The 17,621-nt window shown below is 39.5% G+C and overlaps 2 protein-coding genes across 2 annotated transcripts; one reads left to right on the top strand and one right to left on the bottom strand.

The window, feature by feature from the left end:
- Positions 1-6,675: 6,675 nt before the first annotated feature.
- LOC120733910 (lathosterol oxidase-like) lies at positions 6,676-11,291 on the top strand. The gene is made up of 5 exons (XM_040032426.1): positions 6,676-6,772; positions 8,468-8,685; positions 9,270-9,402; positions 9,480-9,580; positions 9,692-11,291. Exons 2-5 carry the CDS (start codon positions 8,476-8,478, stop codon positions 10,154-10,156), a joined length of 909 nt encoding a protein of 302 aa, XP_039888360.1. The 5' UTR covers positions 6,676-6,772; positions 8,468-8,475; the 3' UTR covers positions 10,157-11,291.
- A 993-nt stretch (positions 11,292-12,284) lies between these two features.
- plekhb1 (pleckstrin homology domain containing B1) lies at positions 12,285-16,805 on the bottom strand. Its single transcript, XM_040032427.1, has 6 exons — positions 16,402-16,805; positions 15,242-15,394; positions 14,825-14,927; positions 14,698-14,737; positions 14,501-14,591; positions 12,285-12,528 (listed from the first exon to the last, which is right to left on the bottom strand). The coding sequence occupies exons 1-6, from the start codon at positions 16,436-16,438 to the stop codon at positions 12,395-12,397; spliced, it is 558 nt and encodes a 185-aa protein (XP_039888361.1). The 5' UTR covers positions 16,439-16,805; the 3' UTR covers positions 12,285-12,394.
- Positions 16,806-17,621: the final 816 nt, after the last annotated feature.

Below are 17,621 nucleotides of genomic sequence, written 5' to 3' on the forward strand. Positions count from 1 at the left end.
TGAAATCATTCTAAACATGACACAGAAACTTGGATTGACAACCTTACCTTTATCCCTTTAAATTTTTAAGGTTTCAGAATATGAAGCCGTGTGTTTGTCATGTAAATAAGAGTTTTTGTTTAAGGGTATGCGTGAGCACTGTGACACAGTAGTGATGTGTGCAGTAGGAGTGACAGATGGGTTCAAGGTGGAGGTGGGGATCACACCAAGGGTTGACTCTAAGAACCTTTCTGTCGGCAATGCTGATCAGCAGGCTGACAGATACGATCAGGCAAGAGCCTGCATGAGCTATATGTTTGCAGGTGATATTGGGATCTGTAGTGAAAGTGGAGCTCCTGGAGAGGTGGAGAAAAGAGGAATGAAAATTCAGCAGGAGCAAGACAGAAAACATCTGTGTGAATGAGAGAGAGGAAAGTGAAATGATGGGGATGCAGGAAGCTGGGGTATGAAGTTGGTTAAGTTTAAGTCCTTCAGCTTAACCGTCCAAAGAACGAGGGTGCAGGTGAGAAGTAAAAACGCGCACCCAGCATAGGATCAGTGAAACCATCGTATTGTTACACATATATAAGTTAGGTCCTGTGATGAAGTCTGTTTAAAATCTTAATGATGATGGGTGTTAGAGTGAGCGAACCCTGGATAATCCTCCTTTTTGTTTGGAAAGATGACCAAAGTTTACTAAAATAACTTCGTGTTATTTGACCTGAAACTCATGACTAAACCAGTAAAGTCATCTGGAGCATAATTACTGAGGTCACAGAGTAAAACAAATTATAAAACCAGAGGTCTTTTTGCAACCACAGGAGTCGCCTCCTGCAGGCCACCCCGCTTTGGCTTCAGTTTTCAGACCCAGAGACTATGGCCATCTTGTATACAGTGTATGTAAAGAACAGAGTGGAAAAAAGGTTTAGAAAATGGTATTGAGAGCAGGCAAAGTACATGGGTAACAGTGCTGATGAAAAGGGAGGAGGTGGAACCAATGGCTGCTCTGTTAAAGATAATAAATTTGCACTGAGAGTGACAAAGACTGACAGGATTAGGAATGAGTACATCAGAGAGAAAGCTCAGAGATGGACAATATGCCCCAAACCTAGCTTCAGGTGAAACATTACCTTAAAAGGGACAGCAAACCTCCCTAGACATCTGATCTCTGAGTAGTATAATTCATTTTGATGTTATTAGGTTACTAAGTTGATACTTTGTTAACTCAGTAGACATTTTTTTGTAACTTAATAAATAGGATGTTACAAGTTCACAGAAAGCCTTATTTATTGTAGAACATAGCTTGTGTACTGCTAAGTTAAAATGGGAGAAGTGTATCATTTATCAAACCTTTTTAACAAGACTTTTTTAGGGATTTATAATCAAGTATATGTGTTGTTCTTATTAGGATTTCGCCTACTTCAGTATCAGTTTAAATGTATTAGTAAGACATACACGCAGCAAGGGGCAAAGTAACTGCACTGGGCATGTGCAGAGAAAAAAACGCCAGGTGTACTGGGAAAAGGATGGTGAGGCTTAAAGCTCCCTCGCAAGAGGAAAGAAAAGAAATAAAAGGGAAGCAAAGAAGAAGGTTATGGATGTGGTGAAAGAATCTTATGTGACAGAAGAAGATGGAGAGGAAAGGAAGAGATGGAAACAGATGATCTCATGTGGTGACCCCCCCTATAGGAACAAGTCTACAGAAGAAGACTTGGACATCATTTAACACAGTTTAACTGGAACATTTATCACCAGCTCATTTGCAAAGTGCTTTTAATTATGGGCCATCTCACACAGCATACAAAGTCCTTGGTCTCTGCAAAATCCTATGTTGTAAATATGTGCAGTAAAATTGTACCAATCCACGGAAATGTGTTTCCTGGCCAGAGAACGAGCAGTCAAATGTCCCGCAAGCCAAAGAGTTTGACATTTCCCTCTAAAGCTGGCAGACCAAACCGGGGCTAAAGCACCACTGAGTACTTAATTGGGATTCAACAGGTGAACAGAGGACGCTCTAGCGTAGAGGCGATGACAACAAGCATAATTTTTATGTTACAGCACTTTGTTTGGTAGTAAATACAGTTTGCCGCTGCGAGAGTTTCACACTCTTTAGTGCAGGCCTGCCCAAGCATTGTTTATTAGGTTAATAGCTCAGCAGCCACCCATCTGTAACTGATTTATCACAACATGATTATTTCTATGGCTTTTGCAGTCTTTCAGATAGCTTTTTGAACAGGAATGTATTACGCTGTACATTACAGCTGAGCTGACAAGGGCAGTTTGGGACGCTCTTCAAAAAGGTTCCAATGCAAAACGAGTCCGAGTTGGTCAATAACAATAATGGTTCAGAATAGCTGGTTCAGCTGAAGATTCAGTTTGTGGACACTTTCTGAATTGAAATGCCAGGAACACTTTAACGGGATGTGAGTAGTTACAATATATCAAGACTCTTTCCTCCAGGCTTGTTGTTGTATTTCTGTTGAACCAGCTCCAGCTTTTACCCTCTCTACTTTGAAAATCAGGCTCAAAACTTTCCTTTTTGATAAAGCATGTAGTTAGAGCTGGATCAGGTGACCCCGAACCCTCCCTTAGTTACGCTGCAGGAGCTTCCCATGATGCACTGAGTGTTTGTTCTTCACTCACTAGTGTCTACACACCACTCTGCATTTAATCATTAGTTATTATTCATCTATGGCTCTGTTTCACAGTGTGTCTTTTGTCCTGGCTTCTTCACATCACTCCCAACTGCTCACAAAGATGGCCCCTCCCCTCCCTGAGCCTGGTTCTGTCGGAGGTTTCTTCCTGTTAAAATGGAGTTTCTCCTTCCCACTGTCGCCAAGTCCTTGGTCATTTGATTGTCGTGGTTTTATATTGTGGGGTCTTTATCTTAGACAGTTGTGATTTGGCGCTGTATAAATAAAATTGAGCTGAATTATTTCTGTCCTCCAGTCATTTAAAAAAATATTTTAAGCCAAAGTTGCAATGTGCATCATTATGAATGGTAATGATGAAAAATGCTTTTGTCATGAATCCATTCAAAAAGTAGAGGAAAATGATGTTTGCAGTATTCATACAGCCTAATCCGTGTGTCATAGTTAATTCTCATTTCATTAAATTTTATGAGACTGTTATTTATGAGCAGATGCAGCCACAGTCCCAAAACTGCCTAAACAGCAGCAGCTGTGGCCTGCAGTAACCAAATCCAAAAGAGGAGGTGAAGTGGTCCTCGTGACCGTTTGGATGGTTTACGCGCAGGACGGTCTGATCCAACAAACCTCTCGACGAATATGACCAAGATGTGGATTCATTTGGTCAATAAAGACACGTCATTCACAAGTGTTCGTTGGCGTGTTCTTCTGTGAATGATCTGGTGTGCGCTTTAACCTGAAACTCGCAGGCTGACATGTTGCTAAGTGGCTCTCGTGTGTCAGTATGAAATATATCCAGTTTATTCGGGCTCAGGTGCACTCGGGTTTATATATGCAGCTTCGCCAGTGTGACGCTGGGAGCTGCTGAAAAGTGTTAAATTAATATTTCTGAGTAAAAAAGGAAAAAAGTTTGTGATTACTGATAACGATAATGACAATTGCTCACTGCAGACATGAATTGTAACCAGTGAAGTGGCAAGACAATCAAATATATTATGACTTGAAACATTAATCTGTGACTGTGTTGCAGCAAGTTTCTCCAGTTTTTGATTACATTTCTCAAAGTGACACATCCACTGTTTTTGCCTACTGAGGAGATGATGAACAGCAGGTTATCTGGAGCTCAGCGTGATGGTTGCCTCTCTGCAGATATCCTGATTGGTGCGTGTTTTTCTGCACACAGAGGGAGATGACTTCACAGCCTGCTAGACAACTCTTGGTGTATTTAAAACAGCAACTTCCCTCTAAAGTAGAGTGAGTTCCCCTCAAATCGACTCAGTCTCTTAATTCATACACGCAACATATTATTATTGATGTATTCGGTTCAAGCAGGCACTGGTTGTATCTGTCAAAACATATAAAAAAAATAATAATAATAATAAAAGAGGGATGTTGGAGTCAGACGTTGGGGAGTCTGTTGAGAAAACAGGCTATGGCCTACTATGACAGCAGACCCAATGAAAGAGGTTACACACAACAAAGCCCAACGTCAACACTGACCAAGAACCAACTGGCATATCAGTGCTTTAAAATCAGTAACACAAAGGGAACAATTCTGAGAGGTGTGGACACAATGAGCTGACCCTGGCAGAGGAGAGCAGTGTTAAAGACCTAGATGATGCTCAGACACCTGCAATGTCTGATACATCCCTCCAGCCGAGGATGAAAACATCTGTGGCCGTGGCTTCTGTGTAAACTGTCACTTTGTTGCACTGTCCACTGTGATATACTGAACTACTTTGTTGCTGTCTCTCCTACATTTACTGAGACATTTTTAATTCTGCTTTATCGTCTTTGATGAATTTTTATATATATCGCTACTCCACAACTGTGTTGCATTTAAGCTATTTGTCGTGACACACAATAAGACTGACCTATGAATCATTCAAGCGTAAAAAAAAAGGACGTAACTCAAGGGATGAATCGGCATCGTGTCCACAGATAACAGAAAACTTAGCAAAGAACCAGCTTTGATTTTAGTCTCTTCAGGCATTTTGTTACTAGCAGCCTGTTACAAAAACACAATGTGTTCCCATTTCTTTTGTTGAAAGTGCAACAATGCCAATAATCACACTTTGACAGGCATAAAAATAGTGTTTTGCACCCACAAGGTGATTCCCAAAGAGCTATTAATCGAAAACCTGGAATATCTCGGCATGCTTGGTAGGGTGTCGTAAAGTATTTCAGAAAACTGGACGAAACAAAGTTGAGTACGAAACAAGGAGCAACAGACCAAAAAATTCAAACTTCATCTACAAAACTTGAACAGTATCTGAAAGTCACGTCCTTAAGAAACAGGAGAAAATCCAACAAAGACTCAACACGAGATCTCAGAGGTGTATCTGGTCCTTCCATTGATCCATCTACTGTTCGCATCCACCACTCTACTCCTCATTGAAATGGTGGATGTTGAGAAACCATTCATAAGAAATGGAAACAGGGAAAAGGGTGAGGTATGCCAAATTACACAAGAACTGGACTGAAGCTCAGTGACTCATCACTGCAAGCAGTAAAACATGGTGTTATTTGTGTTTATATTACACAAATAAATTATTAATATTGTATATAAACGTGAATATCATGTTATATAACATGCAGTAATATAACCATAAAGATGTATGATAAACATAATGAAAACTTAATGGAAAATGGCAGTGTGCTCTGTTAAGGTGTATGTCATGAAAGCAAAACAGCTGAATTTGAACAAAATCACAACTAAAGAAGAGACACATAACTCCGATTCTCCATTTGTGGCTTATTTAAAATTACATATCTTGATAAAAAAAAGTGACCCACTGGATATAATATAATATAATATAATATAATATAATATAATATAATATAAAAGCTTTTATGAAGGGTTATGCTATAACCATTTTACTGCTTTTTCCTATAATAATCCTGTACTTTCACATTGAAGGTAATAGTGTGTCCAGTAATAAATCCATGTGTTACACTAAAATACACTAACGTCCAGTGGTGCTACCATAAAATCTCTGTATATTCCCATAGTGCCTGCAGTCATGAGTAATATATCAGTCATGGCTGAGGCTGCTCTCACTTGTACATTAGAGCACTGCTGACATCTTGTGGTTAGACAGGCGTCAGGGTTTTGTTTGTTTGTTTCTGTCACAATAAAAAGGAATTTGTCACCACTGACATTAACATCAAACTGCATCATTTTGTATACTTTTTTTCCATTTCAAGTTAAATTTGAAGGCACAATACTCATCTGGAAGGAGAAAGCATGGCTTACATCCAGTAAGCTATTGTTAACTCATTTTGACTTTATCACATATTTATGTTATTCTTTAATGTTTATGAATATGTGCTGTAGGAATTCCCCACCTTTGGGACAAATAAAAGTTGCTATATTTTATCTACTGTCACAGTCAGACAAGAGAGGTATGAAGCTGGGAAAGTTATTTTAAAGACAGTGCAGCCTGAGGTATTTCTACTATCCCAGCAAGCCAAATGTAATTATTTCATATTGGAATATAATTTTGCTTTTCAATTGCATTAAAATACGCATCTGTCTGGGTTTAATTTTAATTCCTTTAGTTAACGTGTCGTCTCCAATTATGTTGTGCATGTCACAGTTTAACAGTTTCTCAGTGCTGTATCTGGGTATTGTCTTAAAGCAAACTAGTGTAGTCATGGAAAGACTACTAAAAGTCATTTTTTAAAGTGCAGTGCAGATGCTGGAGGATGCCGAATTGCAGCAATGGCTCCCATATTTATGTAATCCTTCCATTTAATACAAGGGAAGTGAAAAACACTGAATGACTTTCAGTACCTAAAGTTTGTAAATGAATTTTGCTACTATTGTTTCTGTAGAAGTTATAATGCAGCGCATTCGGGGCGTTTTGTCGTTCAGGTAAAACTTCCTTTAAGGTGTTTCATCTTCCGTCCTGATGATCCAGCTGTTGCAGGACATTTAGCACAGATTCAGTAACGCCATGATCAGATCCTTCGACTAGCCAATAGGAAAACACAACAACCCTGCCGTGATGAGAAACTCGTCGCTCATTGGTGAATCTTCGTGTGACGTTTTGGGAAACTAGCTGTTAATTGGTCGTCTGCCCGACTTTAGTTGAGTGAGCCTCCCTCCATCGTTGTTCCGGGATACCTGCAACCAAGAAGAGGTACAGTGCTGTTTACATGGCTGTAACTTTATATTAATAGTGTGACACTCCAGGTTAGTTATATTTAAATGCGATGAAGCCTTTTTGGAGTCCCTTTAGTGAAGCAAAATTCTGCAAAAAAACGGGGTTTCTACGCATAACGAGTAGTTATTGTCATGTTTTTGCGTTCATGTATGTGCTTTGCAAAACTTTTCAGTGTACATCCATCCAGCCTTCATTTTTCATGTTTCAAATACCCATTTTTAATTTTCTTAGAGGAAAGTGAGCGATGTGGAGCTGTGACGAAATACTTTACGCGTTTCGGTTGAAACGGAAACGGTAATGTTAAAGACGGACAATGCAAATGCTTATTCGGCCACCCGTGGTTTTTGTGATTTTTACAAACTCCGGGCTCTTTCACTTACCGTTATGTGTATGTGACAGTTAGGTTATGTTATCTGATCTAACCGGATCAGGAAAAGTGATCAAAGAAAGGCGGCCGATGGCACGCTTGGTGTCGGTAAATGCCACCGTCAGGTGTTTCTTTTGGTGGAATTCCAACTATGAGTCTGATTTACACGCCTGATGGGCACCTGCCGAAAAATTAAAGCCTTATTTATGAATTTAAGAGTTTAAGCGTTTTTTCAACAAATGTGATTTTTTTTTTTTTTTTTTTTTTTTTTTTTTAATACATGCACTTTTTTTAAAAAATCCACTAAAATAAAGTTTAAGTTGGATAATGACACAAAGGAAATGCCAGGAGGCCTTCCAAGATGACTGCATCTTGGCTACATCTGTCTGATATTTATTGGAAAACTAGTTATGAAATTCCCGAGCTGCCAGACTAACTAGTGCTGTGGTTGCTCTAACATTTCCAAAAAAACATGTAACCCAACTACGAGGAAGACAACAGTAACTCAGCAGTCTGTGACTTTAAGCCCATTTGTTTGCCTACATTGCTTCATAAGACTGAACCTAGAGGAGTAGCAGGTTTGGTGTTAAATTTGAATATGTTCAGTTGGCAGCCAAGGGTGGCCTATCAGCATTAAGCAGGAGGTGTTGATGGAAAACCACCAACTCACTACCTGGCAGCAACAGCACGCCACTGTATGAATCACCATATGTTACTGAACCAGGAGTGGCATACAGTCTGTGACTTTTCCATCTCTGCATCACTCTAAGATGGCAACGGCTGTAAAATTTAGAAGCTATGAAAATGAGCAGTGGAGGTGGAGGTTCGGGCACTCGGCTAGGAACTTTCTGTGCACCCTCAATTGGATATTTTATGGGCAACTGGGAAGAAGGATTTGTGGAATGCCTCAGTTAGCATACTCAATATGACCTGACACCAGATAAGCAAAAGATAATGGATGGCGAGAAAATTAAAGGTGAATAAGGGAGACTAAACCTCTCAACACTGACAAAAATCTAGATTCAAATACTTAATTTTTTTATTTAATATAAAGACTGTACAAAGGCCTGTAAGGTTTCAATTAATTTAAAATCTGGTGTCAGAATGAAAACTGCAAATAAATCAAAATCAGCTCTTTCAAATCAATCTGCAGTGTCAGGATTTTGACTCCTGTAAGAAATTAGAGGACCCAAATCTCCTCTCACTATGAAGAAGCAGTGCACCTAGTGACCCGTCTGTTAAAAAACTACTAAAAGGAAATGCTCTGATATAAATATTGACTTTCTTTTGTTGTATTTTTACAGATTCAGCCATGGATCTTGTGCTGAATGTCGCTGACTACTACTTCTTCACGCCGTACGTGTACCCAGCGTCGTGGCCTGAAGACGGAGCCCTGCGGCAGATTATCAGCCTGCTGGTGGTGACGAACCTCGGAGCTGCAGTCCTGTACCTGGGCCTGGGAGCCATCAGCTACTACTTCATCTTCGACCACAATCTGATGAAACACCCACACTTCTTGGAGGTATAAAGCCCATATCTTGTTTTTATGACTGAGTGTTGGCAGAGCTAAAGCCTGCAATCAGCTGACCTTTGTATCTGCAAAAGGGTGTACAGATTTATAGGAACACTTGCAAATTACTGTCGTGTGTGTGCACACTATGGCTTCAAAACCAAGAATTAATAGTGTTTTTATTGCGAAACTAACTGTATTTTATAGTTGTTTATGTTACTGGTTTCACCTCCTGTAGTGTTGTTAATGCTTTTCCTGCCTAACGGACATGTAGTGTCGACATGTAGTGTCTACATGTAGTGCTTTAATTGGGCCATTTAACTGGGGTGAGGGTCTCTTCATGAAAGCCTTTGTGTTTCTTTTAAGGCTGGGTGAGATTAATTTTTGTTTTTTTAGCCCCCAAACTACTTTGTTTGAAATGCGCTTTGATAATTTTGTCCATCAAAGTTAATAACAGGAATTCGCCACATTGGTTTCATGTTTTTTTTTTTTTTTTTTTTTTTTTTTTTTTTTTTTTTTTTTTTTTTTTTTTTTTTTTTTCATTCTTATTTATTTTATTACATATTTAAAAAAATGTTACTTATTGTTATTTGTAGAATCAGGTATGGCGAGAAATCAAATATGCGATGACCTCTCTGCCCGTGATCAGCATTCCCACTGTGGCTTTGTTTTTCACTGAAGTCAGAGGCTACAGCAAACTCTACGATCATGTCGCCGATTCGCCCCTCGGTAAGCTGAAGAAGCAGCAGAAAATGTTTCAAATTTTCCTGAAGTTTTTGTCGGTGACATGACCTCTGTGCTTTCAGGTTGGCCCGGCCTTTTCCTGAGTATGATTTCATTCCTGTTCTTTACTGACATGTGCATCTACTGGATTCACCGCTTCTTACACCATAAGCTTATTTACAAGGTGAGGACACTTGTGTTTTTTCATACTGGCAATATACAATTGCTGAATAGTGGAAATGTCTTTATCGTGCGTTAAACTTTATTGACCTCACTGCTCTCTTGTCCCCAACAGCTGTTTCACAAACCACACCACATCTGGAAGATCCCCACTCCCTTTGCCAGTCATGCTTTTCATCCAGTGGACGGCTTCCTGCAAGGAATGCCCTACCACATCTACCCGTTCCTCTTCCCCCTCCACAAGGTGCTCTACTTGGCTCTTTACGTTTTCGTTAACATCTGGACCATCTCCATCCACGACGGCGACTATCGTGTACCCGGAGCTCTGACGAGCGTCATCAACGGCTCAGCTCACCACACTGACCACCACCTCTTCTTCGACTACAACTACGGTCAATATTTCACTCTGTGGGACCGCCTGGGAGGCTCCTACAGGCACCCGTCAGCTCTGATGGGGAAAGGTCCCCATGATCTGATCAGGAAACTTCAAGCAGAGGGCAAGTTGGGAAATGACGAAGCGAAGCCTAACGGGCCAGTGAATGGACGGGCTCAGAGGGGAGTTACCTGTAAGGAGGAGTAACAGTACGTGGGTTATGAATAATTTCAGAAAGTGATCTCTATTTTTGTAAAGACAATTTGTTAAAGCCCTGCGTATTGGAGAGTAATTGGAGTTCATGTATGTGCCAAATAAGCCTTTGTAAGAATTGAGTTCTTGTGGAGCAATGAGTGAATGTGAAACGGCTGCCCCTGGTTGGACTGCACACACATACCAATCACAAACTATCGACTAACATCCGGAGATGGGGTGTTGTTTTGTAGTGTAACTGATTTTTGCGAACCGCGCAGCAAAGAGACTTGAGGATCACCAGAAAGCTGGAGCTACTGGAGCTGCTTCAGTCACAAACCAGACCTGAGGCTGGTTTCACAGGGCTCTACTATAGCCAGAGGTTTTTATTTGACAGGTTATAAATCAGAGTAACCCAAAAGTTGAAACACTGGCTAATCAGCCATGCCTACTTTGCACTTCCAGCTTTTATTATTATTATTATTATTTTTTTTTTTTTAAGAGTCATAAGAAACGTAAGAGAAGAGCAGCAGAAGCCTCATTAACTTTAATTTTTCAGAAGTCGTGTCTTCTGTTGCAATTTAATTAAAATATTGAGAAGATGGCAATTATAACTAACAGTTAGAAATTACGTTGCCAACAGAAGTGTCAAAGAAATTCTGAAACATTTAAAAAATCTTAGAAAATGTGTTTTATAGATGTATACTGGGCAGTTTCCTCTCGGTAGGGAATAAAGTTTGTGGGATAAATATGGGTGCCACATGTGGTTCATTTACTCTTAAGCCCTCACATGGATCATACCTTAAACAGACCTGCATTTATACATCCATCCCCCTTAAAGCACTGATGTGGTGTGATGCATACAACTCCATATTCTTGGTTCTTTCTTTTCGAGCTCTGCAGGATTTTTTTTTTTTTTTTTTTTCATGTGCACTGATTCTGGTTATAAAGACAAGAGAATAGTTGAACGTGATCATTTAATACATGTTTTGCATTTTAATACTATAGTTGTAGTATGCAACATAGAACTGCAATAAATGTATGCACCGAAAGATCACACAGCTCATGTCAGTCTTTGCTGAGATTACATTAGCATCATTGTCAGTGTGTTGATGGATACAGAGTAGAAATGCTTTGTGGATTTTTTTTTTTTTTTTTTTTTTTTTTTTTTTTTTTTTTTGGAAATATTAATACAATAATAAATTTGAAATATATTTTGGGAAAATAGTGTCTCTTTATATTTTATTTTAAGAGCTTGTATTTTATGGAAGCTTGTTTCCACTTCCAAAAACAACTTCTTCTTTTTTGCTTTGGGATTAATGTCTCAAAATTTCAACTAAATAACTCAACTGACTCATGGGTGTCAAATGTTTTCCTTATTGGTGGACTCCTCAAACTTCCATAGTTGTTGGACTTGCAGTTGTAGTTTAAACCCATGGTTTCATCAAACACTTTGACCTAAAGGCAAGCTGACTGCCTAAGGCGCAGTCTTCAGTCCCTTGAAGTTTGACCTGCTGAGCTTTTGGGTCATCCGTCCATCTTCAGGTAGTCGAGGCAGTGTTACTGACGAGAGCTATGAAAAATGCTAGTTAGTGGTCGTATAGCTAGGACTGTTGTGCAGTGAAAACAAAAGTGAATTTCAGTATATTATAATTTATTTTTAATATATCTACTTGTTTTCTAGTGAGGTGCTAATATTTTAATATTTCTTACAAACTACACTTTGTCTAGAATTCCACTGGTAAAATAACTCGTATATAAAACCAACTTCCTGCTTTGCAAACGTTCATAAGTGGTGATGTAAAACTCTACAACCTTGGTGCTGTTGCAGTACAATGTGTAGTGTTATACCAAGAGTTTTGTGCATAAATCTAAACAAGTAATTTTTGGTGCTTAAACTTAACCAGCAAGTAAAAGCAAAACTTACAAAAGACAAGTGAGAACAAAGTGCACAAAGCTCCCAAAAACCACGTTCTCGTATGTACGCTTTAAAACCGTAATGTTTGTTCTTCTAATATTGTGGCAGCCAGTATTTTTAAAACACAGACGACACAGGGGAGCAGCATCTGACAGTGTTTTACACGTTTAAGATGACAACGCAGGTTTTATATGCTCGTAATAAAGAACAGAAGCAGCTTTTTTATCAGAGCAAGTATGATGGGAAAGCCTGTTCTACACATGCTCGTTAGATGTCCAACTCCCTTGTCTTGGTGACAGGCGGGCTTTGCTCTCCTGTCAGTAATGTCAGTCATCTCAGCAAAAAAACAAGGGCATCCAAAGGAAGGATCGCATGGCTGCCCCGGCTGCCATTCCTGCTAACATTCCCAGTGCTAGATGCTCCACTACGCCATCAAACGGGTCCCTTTGAACAACCACCTGGTGGGTTCCTAAAATATAAACAGAAAGAAGACACTTATACCATTTGTGTTAACATGACGGTCGCTTTGAATGTCTAGAAAAATAAGGGCAGATCAGGATTGTAAAAAGGGACAATGTCAGAACAGTCCGCAACTTGAAGATCATTGTGGTGTGGTGGATTGTGCGCCGATGATGAACTGAACTCATTTATTGACAAAGGCCTTTTTCCTGGTCCCGAATTTAAGTATCAGCTCGTGTCAAATTCCAGTTGTGCTTATTAAAATGAACTTAAACTAACTGGCATACAGTGTGCCGGTATGGCAGTATCGATGGGCTTCTGTGCAAAAACTAACCACAGTGCATGCGCGTATCTCCCACTTCCACTGGAAATTTAAAGGCAAGATCGATGCATAAACAAAAAATATGAAGTCAAAACATCATAAGCATCATTTCTGGATGAAAATACCTAAACATTCCCTGAGGTTATAAGAGAATGATCAGACTTCTGTTAGGAAGGCAACAGTAACTCAAATATCCACTGATTACATTCCAAGTTTGCAGAAGAGCATCTTTGAGTGTAGATGGGCTGCAGCAGCAGAAGACCACACTGGCCCAGCTAGGCCCAGGAAAAAGACAATACAATTCACACAGGCTCAACAAAACTCTACAACCATGGGATAACACACCATGTCACAAACTGTTTTCTTAAACATGACCAACTTCATCGTGCTGAAACTTTCTCCACAGTCACCAGATCTCAATCCAGCGGATCAGCTTTAGGATGTGGCGGAGCAAGAGATTTTTACACCGTGAACGTGAAGCTGATGAATCTGAAGCATGTGATGCTTGTCAATGTGGACCAAAATGTCTGAGGAATGTTTCTAGTACTTAGTTGAATCCATGCCTATGAAGAACTAAAGCATTGCCAAAGCCAAAAGGGCCTTTTAACCCAGTGCTAGCAAAGCGAACATAAGTGAAGTGAATGTATAAAACACATGGCATAATACTTTCAAAGTAAAATCCTATAGGCTTTTACTTTTAAAAGAAAATCATTAAAACCCAATTAAGTGAAGTATTTAAAGCCCCGCTAATCTGCCTCTCGGCTCATTTACAGAGCAGGTGTGTGGACTTGTGTCCAGCTAAATGTGGACACAAATATAAAACACTTACAACATCATAAAGAAAAATTGTTATTAGCATACCAATTACTGTTATTAGTCTAAGCACTGCTCACTGTCACGTTTAAAAAAAGGTTGCTTTGTTCTACTTAATTTATTGCTGATTCAAAGCACCGCCCAGCAGGAGTATCAAGTGCCCTAAATCTAGCTCCAGAATTCAATTAGCTCACAAACTGAGCAGATGTGTGGAGGCAAACAGTGCAGCAAGAAAGAGTACTCAGAGTAACACATGTCACATCTGGGAAACCTTACAAAAAATATGCATTATCACACATGATGAGGTTATACAGAGGTAATTGCAGTGAATGGTTCTGGGTTTTCTGACTGTTTCCTCACAGGCTACATACCAGCTACATCATAAGTGCCCAGTTCTCGTGGTGTGCCATGTTTTATAAAACATACTGCAGCAACCAAAGCAGTTATGGATTATTTAGATTACTGTTGAATTGTCTGCTTCTTTGGAAGAAGAAGACAGCTGCCATATTTCAATTCCCTGTTGTTTACAGGATTCAGAAAAGAGCCCTCATAAGCCAGCCTGTTTTTGCTCGATAGGATATGGTCTAGGATAATAAATGCAAATGAATGCTGTTGTTTTTGATCCAGTATATAGACCGCAGCATTAGATTTATTTAGTGTAGAGCTAAATGCTTCTTTAAAATGCTCCACTTGGTTAATTTTATTGTCCTAAAATTACAATATTAAAGGGAACTATTATAATTTTCCATACTTTAAAAAAAATGGCTACATATTATAATATATGTACTATGTATTATATTAAGTCGATAATAAGTCTAGTTTTCTGTGTTAAGCTATGATATCTTACCTGGTCCTGCTCCAGGTGTTATGTAGACAGTGTGGCGGCTATTGAGGGGGACAGCCTGGTAGGAGTCATCATATGGGTCATATGTGAACACCTACAGTGAAAAAAGCAAAGCACTACTTTTAGCTCTGTGGTGGAAACACTATCTGAGAGCTTGCTGATCGTGTTTAAGCTTTTTACAGAAAGCATGAAGCACTCACCGGGTTTCTTCTGGTCTGTAGCAGAGTCAGTTTCCACGCTCTGAAAAATAAACAAGCTGAGACTGAGAAACTGAGGGACGGTTGTGAAGTAAAGCAGAGAATAATGAGGCGAAGCGTGAGTACCTACATTGATTCGTCTTCACTGTTTGCGCACAGGTTGAGTGTTGAGCCGTCCATGAGGTGAACCACGACGAGATTCTCCCTGGGATTGCTCTCTGGTGGAGTCACACCTGGAGTAAAATTAAAGGAGTAAATTACCCATATTTGTTAAAGGTAAACGAAAGGTGAGAATGAATGAGCTAAAGCTTCTTTCCTATTTTGTAGCAAACTGCGACCAGGCCTACTGTAAGAATACACGTTTTTGCCATGGACATGGTAATCTATTATCATGAGATATTTTCTTCTAAACTTCTAAACAGTCTGACCAATATGGTCTTTAAAATACTGCACATTTAAAGCACTTCTGTGTGTTAGCGTTCACACTTAAATGGTGATGGAACATGTTTGCTTCTGGGTATAATTGTATCACAGATCCGTGCTGTACCTCCACATTCCTGACCGGACTGCACATCTATGCATGCTAGTTTGAGACTGACGCGATGCTCCAGCTCTCGCCTGTTGTCTGACTTGTAAAAGCAAAGACTCCCATCGATCCAAAGGTCACACCAGTTGAGCTTCCAGCGTTTTAGGACAGAAGCTGGAGAGGAGACACGTGCCACATTGTAAAATTAGTGCATGGTAAGGTGCTGGGATAACTTTAAACTTCAGTTTAACATCCTTCTGTTGCCAGCCTCACATCTCAGGTGATTTAGTAGTTGCTTTTGAATATAGTCCCACCCCTACCCCTCCCACCAAGCAGGTGTATCTCCATTGAGTGTCCTTGATAAGCCACTTAAAGGCATGGCCAAGAACAAATAATGAGATTACAAGTTACAAAGGGTAGAGTTTCATAATGCGTGAAGTTTTCTAGAAAATCCTCAGTGTGGAGTTTGCAATCTGGTCACTAACACAAATACACAACACAACATACATGAAAAACAGCCCACATGTGTTAGCTATGATTAGAATAAAGCTAATAAATGATCCTAGTAGAATTTAAAGCTTTAAAACTCTGGGATGTTGTTATGAACCAATGCAGTATTGGTCATCTGTAGACACAAAGCATCTAACCAAGCAGTTAGCAGTTTGAAGCAGGCAGCTGTATTTAGTGAGCTGCTTTAAAATCCAAAGGATAGCCTTCACAGCGATATCCAGCACACTGCCTGTCCCACGATAAAATTGTAATCTGCAAAAATGCAAAAGGTTTCAAATACATTTCACTGTGCTAAGTGTTATCACTTTATTCAACGCAGTTTAACATTTACCCAAAAAGGTGAGGTAAAATGTGCATGTAACATGCTACATGTCACATTTCTAGTCTAGATGTTGATGCTCATACTTAGTCAAACTCCTTAAAAACAGAAAAGTGAAAAAAGTAAAAGAAAATGCAACGGCCCTTATCACTACACTTAACACATGCAGGTGAAATGGGTGAATATTATTTTAATTATAAGTCTTGTCCTGTAGGTCTTGTCTCTTAAAGCACCCAAAAAATGAAGCCTACATGTTTTTATACATTAACTGAACCGAATAATCGAACCTTTAAGTTACTAGCACTAATTTTATTATAGAATTCCCTGAATTTGTGAAGAAGAAAAAACTTACTCTGTCTCCACAACCAGCTTGATTTCAGGAGTGCCATAATCCTCGGATGTTGTTCTTGTTTTTAATTTTCTTTGATAATAATCCAGGAGCAAAAGGCTTGCTTATGTCTAAGAGACTGTATGATCCCACTCTGCTGTTGGAGGCCTTTGCCTGGGTTTATATGGCCTCTGTCCTGCGGCTATTGAGGTATTGGTAGATTAATCTGGCTCTCACCAGGACACTGATTCAGAGGATCATTCTGGATTAGGAGACCACGCCCTCTCTCAACCCCCCCATCACTCTTTCTGAACTGATTTCTCTATCAGACACTTGCACTGTGGGCCACACAATGTTTAAGTTGTTGAACACTCTTAATACATAAACTAAACTCCTGTAGGCCTCAATCCACAGATTCATATGCACATGCATGACATGCTTTTACAATTTAATCCCTGTCCTAAAATAACATCCAGAGGATTAGCCTAATATTACCCAGGTCAGTTCTGTCAGTCTTCTCAGAATGTCTGCAGGTGATGCATGATGACATCATTTCCTTTTCTAGCCTACAGAAAGTTCTGGTCTTGTTTACATCAGCTCAGTCTCCTGATGGTGTGTTTACACCAGTTCCTAAATTCAGAACTAGTTTTTTGTTTGTTTGTTTGTTTGTTTGTTTTAACTGTGTGTCAATATGTTATGTTGTCACACCCCATACAAGCTCTGAAATGGCGGCTTTCCTCCCATTGTTACAGTTTTTCCATGAACCACTTGGTGATTATTGTTGATGAACAGTTTTGAAACACGGCATGAACTAAATATTAACATATAAGATTTTATTAATACTAATAATGATGATACACTGAGTGTTAATGGTTTACTGGAGCATGCCTCTCTGTTTTTAAGGGACACAAAAGGACGTACCCACAGGTAAAATGGTAGAGAAGTTGCAGAAGTGGTTCTGTTTCTTTAGGAGTTGCTATTTGACATCCAGGGCATGACTTGTCTTGTAAACATTTCAATCACAGTGGGGATCGTGGAGAATCTTGACTGCCGCCTCTCATAATTCCCAGCAGGCGTCTTTATTTGAAAGCTCGGCTCACTGCAGTCAGAAGACGTATATGTGCTGCTGTTGTGTTTGATGAACAGAATCCGCTCTCCGATTGTCAAATTTTTCATTTTAATATATTTCTTCTTACCTAAAGCTTTTTTCCCCTCTAAGTGATGTTTCTCTCGGTCCCTTCATA

The sequence above is a fragment of the Simochromis diagramma genome, unplaced genomic scaffold (genome assembly GCF_900408965.1).
Source record: "Simochromis diagramma unplaced genomic scaffold, fSimDia1.1 OVJJ01000216.1, whole genome shotgun sequence".
Lineage (NCBI taxonomy): Eukaryota > Metazoa > Chordata > Actinopteri > Cichliformes > Cichlidae > Simochromis > Simochromis diagramma.